Source organism: Tiliqua scincoides, chromosome 2, assembly GCF_035046505.1.
Source record: "Tiliqua scincoides isolate rTilSci1 chromosome 2, rTilSci1.hap2, whole genome shotgun sequence".
Classification (NCBI taxonomy): Eukaryota; Metazoa; Chordata; class Lepidosauria; order Squamata; family Scincidae; genus Tiliqua; species Tiliqua scincoides.
In genome coordinates this window covers 169,396,886-169,405,414 of record NC_089822.1, presented here as the reverse complement: position 1 = coordinate 169,405,414, position 8,529 = coordinate 169,396,886, and the positions used below count along the sequence as shown (strand labels likewise).

Below are 8,529 nucleotides of genomic sequence, written 5' to 3'. Positions count from 1 at the left end.
TGCTCCCTTTTACCCAGGGCTTTTCCAGTTACGAGGGTCGCCTAGAAAGTAATGCACCACATTTTTTTTCTTCAATTATTTATTGAACACAATGAAACTTACACACAAGAATGAATGATGTTTCTTCTACACTCCCTATTTTTCCATGTAATCTCCGTCCAGTTCTATGGCCTTCCTCCAGCGAGACACAAGGGCATGTATGCCCTGTCGGTACCACTCCTTGTTCTGGTCACGAAGCCATTTCTGCACTGTGCGAATCACCTCTTCATCATCCTCAAAATGTCTTCCGCAAATGGCATCTTTTAATGGCCCAAACAAGTGGAAGTCTGAGGGAGCTAGGTCAGGGCTGTAGGGTGGATGGGGTAACACAGTCCAACCCTGTTTAGTGATGTGTTCCGAAGTTCTCAAACTTGTGTGAGGCTGAGCGTTATCATGTTGAATCAAACATTCACCTGGGTTATGGCGCCGAAGTTGCTGGAAGTGCTTCTTGAGTTTGGTTAATGTCTTCACATAAGCCATAATGTCTTCAGAATTAATGGTGCTGCCTCTTGGCATCACATCAATGAGTATGACGCCCTCACAGTCCCAAAACACAGTGATCATGACCTTACCGGTGGAAGCAGTTGCTTTGAATTTTTTCTTGTGGAGATTGAGGATGACGCCATTCCATCGACTGTAGTTTTGTTTCGGGCTCAAAATGGTGAACCCAGGTTTCATCACCTGTCACAATCCTGGACAAGAACGCTTCCCCCTCATCTTCAAAACGTTTCAGCAACTCAGAAGAAGTGTTTTTTCTGAGAGATTTGTGGTCCACCGTAAGACAGCGCGGAACCCATCGTGCACGCACTTTTGAGTAATCAAGAGCACAGATGATTGCATCCACACTTCCTTTGCTGATTGACAGCTTCAGTGCCAACTGCCTAGTCGTTATGTGTCGGTCCTCGCAAATGAGCACATCAGCAAGCTGCGTCTTGTCAGGTGTGACAGCCATGGATGGCCGCCCCGAACGCTGCAAATCTTAGAGCTCTGCCGAACCGCCTTCTAATGGCCTCACCCTCTGTGCCCAGTGACTAACCGTACTTCTGTCGACTGCAGATTCTCCATAAACTGTACACAAACATTTGTGAATGTTCCCAACAGTTTCTTTCTCCGCAGTGAGAAGTTCAATGATGACACGCTGCTTGTAACGTACATCACTTACAGACGCCATTTCGAAACACTGCTGCAGCTACGCTATCTGTCTGAAGAAACCAAAAATTTGTGTGCGCACTCCTGAAAATTCAAATAATGTATATCTAAAGTTTCGCATTCGTACCATTACTGTAGGCTGAGAAAAAACGTGGTGCATTACTTTCTGGGCAACCCTCGTACAATTACACAGGTGCACTGGGCTATCCTTTTTTTCCAGCTAACAGCAGCTCTTTATACTTTGCCCATTTATCATATGGTTTAGTCAGAAATGCAAATTTTGAATGCAACTTTATTATGAAATGTTTAGAATTCAGATAGAATACAAGTATTTACATGTTACATAGGAAGGGGCAGGTCAATTATTATTTCATCCAAAGTAGCCAGGAAGTCTTTAGTTGACTGCAGAGTATCTGAAATAAAACAGTTTTCAAATTACATTTTCATCTTGATCAATGGTTTAGAACTTTAGCATGTAGTGTTCAAGTTTAGTTATGCAAAATTGAAGCAGTTGTAGTAGAAGGGTTCCATTGCTAGCCATGCCACATCTGAGTGTTTGCTTCACTCAGACCAGCCACAGACCCTTGTAGCAGGATGTTACAGCTACCCATTTTACTGAATGTAGTTCAACACTTTCCTTACCATCGTCCCATGCAATTGAAGGTGGTTTCACAGGTGAAGGAATTATGCTCACAAATCTGTCTGGTACATTTTCAAATGTCATAAGAGGAACACCAATGAGTGACATATGGCTGAGTCTATGCTCTTCAGGAACCTCAAAATTTTCAGCATCTGTTCAGAGAAGTGAAGCACCATTTTAGTATAGATTTCATTTTATCTAAGATGAGCAAGGCAGTGATTAACTTAAAAGCACTACTACTGGGAAATGTTCAGTCTACTAAAAATGCCAAGACTATAACCCTAATGCACAATGCCTTGGAAGCAAGTCACACTGAACACAGTAGGACTTAAATTTCAAGTGCTGTATATGAATACAGATAGGTCTTAAAATGGATTCTAAAACCAGGGTTGGCTTATACATTAGCCTACAAGATAGATCAGTAACAAGTATGCTTTTAGAGCAACCCAGAGGCAAGAGAAACCCCTGAGAGAGAGCCATTACACATGTACCCACCTATATTTTGAGCTGCACAGAGCTTGTTTGCAGCAACACCAGCCTGGGTCAGTTGAGCGAGGAAAGCCCGTATGGAATGAACATTCCATTGCCACAGCATCAAGTAGCTCAACTGGAATTGCCTCTACAAGGCAATAGCTTCCCCCAAAGCCACCTTATCCACAGATCATAGGAAATGTCTGGAATTTTGGCTCCAAGTTTGCACTCAACTTATCTACAGGATCAACTTGTGCATAGGGTTGCATTGTAAGTTCACTTTCTCTTGTATAACAGGTTACTCCAAGAACACCAACTCAACATAGTTCAAATGTACAAATATATTGTGTACCTACATGCCAGCAATCTCACATTGTCTGAACAGTGCTTAAAGCTCTTCATCAGTTTAATAAGTATTGCTTTGCTTTTACCAATAATTGAAATAATGTCAATTACCTAGAGGATTATAGGAAAAGAGATTCTCCTTTTCTGGACATTCTTCTATTACCATACTGCAATGTTCCACTCCATTTGTATTTTCAGTAACCTTAAATGAAAACAACCAGAAGATCTTGCTCCAATAGCCATCTCAAAGTTCAATGAGGTCAGATACAAATATAGAATAAAGCATCTCCCAAACACAAGCAGAGCATTTTTCCTTTCCCCGACTACCACCCAATACAGGTGACCTTCCCACAATGCCCTAAAGCAGTAGTACCCAAACTTTTAAGCACCAGGACCCACTTTTTAGAATGACACTATCAAGACCTACCTAGGTTTATGAGACTTTAAAAATCCAGAAAGAAATAATATTTCTATTTACATGTACAGGTCAAGTCTACTTATCCACAGATTTGGTTCAGCGCAAGTCCTCTGGACCCCTGTTGAACCACATTCGGCCCAACTGAAGCCTTCAGAGGCAACTGAAGCTGTGCTCCAAAGGTAGCCTCCACAGGCCTCTGCATGCAGCCTTCACAGGCCACAGAATGGCTCTAGATGTAACCAGACCTCAAGATCTGCATGATTTGATATCATGCAGAATTCAGTATCCATGAGGGGTTCAGGAATGGAACCCTCATGGATAACAAGAATCCACCTGTAATGGCTAAATAAGATGTTCCAACATTTATCTCCCTATATTTACGAATACTTGTAAACTGCAGGAGCCTTCTGCAGTGCAGTTAGCAGCTGATTTTTGAAAAGCCTCAGGGCTTGAGGCAGTTATCTGATCCTTCCATCAACTGCGTTTTCATTAGAAGATCTGCTTGGTTGCAACGCAACCCACCAAAAATCAGGCTGGGACCCACCACTGCTCTAAAGCAAATTAAGCACCCAATTTGCAAAAGCACTGCAGTAAGATACATGCTCAGTCACTTAATCTGCATTACATCGCCCCAGAGTAGTATGAACAAGCCAACACCTCCTTCCCTAAAATAAGACTGTTTTGCAAGAATACCAGTAAAAGCAGACTTGCTTCTCATGTCTGCATGAAACACAGGTTAACACAGATGAAAGATTCTTGGAGGTGGTGAAGTGATGAGCAAGTGATGTTAGCTTTCTAAGCAATTTTCAACCTCTCTCATCTCATGGCACACTGACAAGGCATCAACATCATCAAGGCACACCATCAGGTTTTTGACAATTGACAAGGCACACCATGCTGCCAGTGGGGGGCTCACATCCCCATTGGAACTGCAAATAAATGATCTTCCCCCAAATTCTTGTGGCACATCTGTGGACCACTCATGGCATACTAGTGTGTCACAGCACAGTGGTTGAAAATTGCTTTTCTAAGCAATCTTCATCCACAATTATCCCTTTTAATCCAGTGCTTCAAAGGGAAAGCAAGCACCACATGCTCCCATTTGCACAGCTGAATATTAACCAACCTTTTTTGCAGATAATGCCTTCTTTCCTTTTGGGATTTGATTCTGTGTTGCTGTTAGAGGTCTGTTCACATTTCCTAGAGCCTTCCTGGATGAATGAAATGTTGGTGGCTTTACATTAGCTGTTCTCCCAGCAAGTGGAGTTTTGGGACAAGACCTCTCAAAGACCTTAGCTGTGGAATAAATCAAGTTTATTCAACAAGGTCAGGATCTGGAGTATCAAAACCTCTTCGTTATTTGACTTTATAGTTGTGGGGACACCATCTTTGCCAAGGCAGAATAAGAAGATATCCACTAACCTGGAGTCTTGCAGCATGGCAAGTCCAGTTTCAGTTATGCTGTTCAGAGCATGCCCACATAGGCATTGGTGCAACCCCTGTAATCTAATCATCAGGCCAAGCAACAGTTTAACTGAATAATTACTGAAAACACAATTTCTTACTACTCTATATGCTGTCTCAGAAGCTTTGTTTGCAAGAGGATATGCAGGCTATAAAGTCTTTTAAACAAATTATACAAAAATAGACAGCTATTCAGATCAATCAAGAAAGAATCATGCAACTCAGATGAACCAAAAGACTATTCTTTCAAGTGGTTTCATAAGATAGAAATAGAAATGTTAGTTTGCCCTTCTTTTCACCTTGATGCTTTTCCTCCCATGTCACTGTGGGATCATCATGTTTTCTCTCTACAGGCAGCAATGAGAGCAGAGGCCACTTACACAGCCTCAATATCCTATTTACTCTGCAGAGAAACCTTTTGTACCTCTGTTCTCAATTTCCTCCAGTTGGGATGCCATTACCTATTCTGAAGTAGGGGAAGGCTATACATAGCAAACTATGCAGCTTATTAACTTCCTGGCCATTCAGAATGCTCAGTAATTAATATTTCTAAGGACATCTTACTTTAATAAGCATCTTAGTTCATATCAATGCAGACTCACAAGGTGCAGACAGCAATCTCAGCCGATCTTTGACAGCAGTGCCAGTTTCACCATTCTCTTTGTCTACGAAGATGTGCGTTGCCATTTCTTAGCAGCAAAGTACCACTAGGACAGACAACTATAGTATTACTCCCAAGAATGATCAATACAGGAGCACGAGTAGCATTTTTCTATTACAATGATTTACTGTTGTAGAAAGTCTTTTAAAGCTCCCACTTGTACCAGATATTCATTTACATGGAGATTTGTACTATTTTCCCATCTGTTCAGCAGGAGTTACTGTACAAGCATTAGTAACTGTACAAGTTTGCAAGCATACAGGTGAATATCAGCTGCACCTTTCATCTACAATTCAGACAGAAGCAACCTGCTAAAGCAAGCATATTGGGGGAACAAATAGCAATTATTGTCAAAAGTGTTAGAGTAGGCCCTAGAGTAGGCTTATGATTTTTGTAAGTTTAAGACTACATTGTGACTTTTACACATTTGAGATTCTGAAGCTCTCCTTTCAGTACAGCCAGATTGCAAAGAAAAGACATGGACAAAACATAAGACACAAGTAGGCTGGAGCTAGCATGAGAACCAAGTAGCATGTAGTAAATGCAACTAGGTAACTTCAAGCAAAATTTAAGTTTCCACACCAGCAGTATGCCAAGAAAGCTACTTATGACCAGATAGATAAAAGGCCTAAAGAATTCAGAAAGCCCAGCCAAAAAAAGGTGTCCAGGTGGGTGGGAATGTAACTGACCACTACATATAAAGGCAGACTTGCTTGTTTGACTATATATAAATAATCATGCTCTAGCCCTGGGGCTAGATATAAACATAAGGCCCAGGGGCTGGATGCAGCCCAGAAGCTTTTTATCCAACCCTCAGGCTCTCAGCTGCTGAGCAGTGCTGAGGTAGCACTGCTGAAAGGGCAGCCCACATGAAAATTGGGCTCTCCCATGTCCTGAAATATGATCAAGACTTGCGTGTTTCCTGTCATTTGCAGCTAATGAGTTCCTAAGTGAGAAAAAGTGCTTATTTTTGGTTATGACCTGTTTAATAACATCACTTCCTGCCTAATGACATCACTTTCAGCACTCAGCAGGCATCATGAACGCTATTTGGCCCTTTGTATGAAATGAGTTTGACACCCCTGCTCTAGCCCTTAGGGGCAGAGAATTACCTACTTGCTTGTCCATTGGGCAGCTTTGTCTCTCTTCTGCAGAATAAACTTGGAAGCATTCCAAACCTCAAATCTGTTTCATTTTTTATTTTGCCACACCAGGGATGAACCATCAAGCCCCTTAGGGGTTATAGCAGTTTAGCCAACAAGATGACTCTTGCTTAGGACATATAGTACAGTTTAATGCGTCTTCTCAGGGAAGGATAGTAATTACAGTGAAGAAGCAACCAAGAAGTAAAAGATCAATAAAAATAGGCTTTCCCCTCAGAAACGTACACATCATTTGTTGAATGATAATAGTCCAATCCTACACATAGGAAGATACTCTACTAGGTCTTATTTCCAGTATGTACTGACTTGGAGCAATTACTTCAGGTTATCAGAAAGCACTAGTTAACTGTATTTCTAGCAATACTTTGTACCCCTCTGGGAGTACAGCAGCTTTAAAGAAGCACCAGTGTAACTGAACAAACAGAAAATGATGACAGTACAATTCTACAACTAGAGAGGCTATTTAAGCTACAGAGAATGAGAAAAACAAAAAACCAGCATTGAGCAGTGGTGCACCACCTGATTTTTGGTGGGTCACTAAAGGCTGATGGAGAGATCAGATACTGTAACTCAGTGATTTTCACTCATTTAGCACTGGGACCCACTTTTTAGAATGAGAATCTGTCAGGACCCACCAGAAGTGATGTCATGACTGGAAGTGACATCATCAAGCAGGAACATTTTTAACAATCCTGGGCTGCAATCCTACCCACACTTAACCAGGAGTAAGTTCCTTTGACTACCATTGTTAAAAGAATATATATGTAGTAGCTTGTTAAAAGTACAAGTCTAACATTTCCCCTTCCTACAATCCTACAATCCCATTTCCTACAATCACATACCTTGGTAGCATCAAGTCTAATATGTTAAAAATAAGAATACTGCAATGAATGGGGACCCACCTGAAATTGGCTTGCAACCCCTAGTGGGTCCTGACCCACAGTTTGAGGAACACTGCTGTAACTAATTGCCTCAAGCCTACTCAAAAACCAAATACTAGAGCTGCTAATTACCCTACAAAGAGCTCAGCTCCTGTAGTTTGCAAGGTAGCTGCCAGTTGCCCTACAAGGAGCTAAGTAGCTGAAGTTTGCAAGCATAAGTAAATATAGGGAGATTTATTTATTTATAGGGAGATGAGTTGTTTCTCTCTAGAGCACCTTTTTTTAAAGCCTGGTAAACTTAGGTGGGTTCCAATAGAGTGCTGTTTAAAGAAGTGGGTCACAGTGCTGAAGAGTTTGGGAACCAGTGGCCCAGAAAAACCAGTGTAGAAAGTAGAGCCCCTTCCCCATCATGCTGCAATAGAAGACAAGGCAGGCACAATTGAGCACCGCGAGGAAACCAAGAAGACATCGAACAGAGCCCTTCCTATCCCACACAGCCCAGCACTCACCCAGACCAAGCCAACAGAAAGCACTGCTAGACAGTCCTCGCAGGGCACTTTTAAATAACCCGCCTCGTCGCTCATTGGCTGCTGCTCCCCGCGTGGGACGCTGAAGGTGCCGATTGGCTGCTTCGCTCAACCAATGGCAGAGGAGGGGGAGACTCTTTGCACAGAGGTAAGAAAATACAAGAGTGACCCATCCCGAGGTTTGGAGTGGGAGTTTCTGGGTTTAGACAAATATTTTTTTTTTGTCCATAGAAAAAAGTCAGTCATAGAAAAAGTTTGGGGAGCGTCGGAATGAAAGAGCGACCATCCCTTTAAGGAAATGCAACCCATTAAAGGCACAGCAGCAGCCCCGACTTTGTGGGTGATTTTAGGCTCGTGCTGGCTTTCAATGTTTATCGTGACTGTAGGGAGTGCGTGACTCTCGCCTTCTGCTACTGCTGTGTCTTCCCTGGCCAGGCAGGCGCGGAGTGCCGGTTGCAAAATGCAGGCTGCGATCCCAGGCGTGCTTCCCACGGAGCGAGGAACCGGGATCCGTGGGACGAGGCGGAGAGGCTGCTCACTCCCAGGCCCTGCTGCCTTCGGGCCTCTCACTCCGGAGGCTTCCACACTTACCTGGGAGGAAGCCCCACTGACTCTAACGGGACTGACTTCCGAGTAGACATGCCCAGGATTGTGCTGTAAGACTGGGATCCTTACCTGGGAGTAAATCCCATTGAACGCAAGGGAACTTCCTTCTGAGTAGAGTTGCCCAGGCGCGGGCTGCGGAGTGCTGGCCCTTTAAGGACGCCGGCG

The 8,529-nt window shown here is 43.0% G+C and overlaps 1 protein-coding gene across 1 annotated transcript; it reads right to left on the bottom strand.

The window, feature by feature from the left end:
* Nucleotides 1-1,448: 1,448 nt before the first annotated feature.
* Nucleotides 1,449-8,517, bottom strand: PTTG1 (PTTG1 regulator of sister chromatid separation, securin). Its single transcript, XM_066618274.1, has 6 exons — nucleotides 8,434-8,517; nucleotides 5,129-5,233; nucleotides 4,189-4,358; nucleotides 2,756-2,846; nucleotides 1,831-1,980; nucleotides 1,449-1,601 (listed from the first exon to the last, which is right to left on the bottom strand). The coding sequence occupies exons 2-6, from the start codon at nucleotides 5,211-5,213 to the stop codon at nucleotides 1,528-1,530; spliced, it is 570 nt and encodes a 189-aa protein (XP_066474371.1). The 5' UTR covers nucleotides 5,214-5,233; nucleotides 8,434-8,517; the 3' UTR covers nucleotides 1,449-1,527.
* Between the last annotated feature and the right edge of the window lie 12 nt (nucleotides 8,518-8,529).

Bases quoted from the DNA above. Each gene is read 5' to 3' on its own strand.
- PTTG1 (XM_066618274.1), bottom strand. From the start codon at position 5,213: ATGGCAACGCACATCTTCGTAGACAAAGAGAATGGTGAAACTGGCACT. The intron at 4,359-5,128 runs GTGAGTCTGCAT...TTTATTCCACAG, and splicing joins GAGATTGCTGTCTGCACCTT to CTAAGGTCTTTGAGAGGTCT. The intron at 2,847-4,188 runs GTTGGTTAATAT...TTTTCATTTAAG, and splicing joins AGGCATTATCTGCAAAAAAG to GTTACTGAAAATACAAATGG.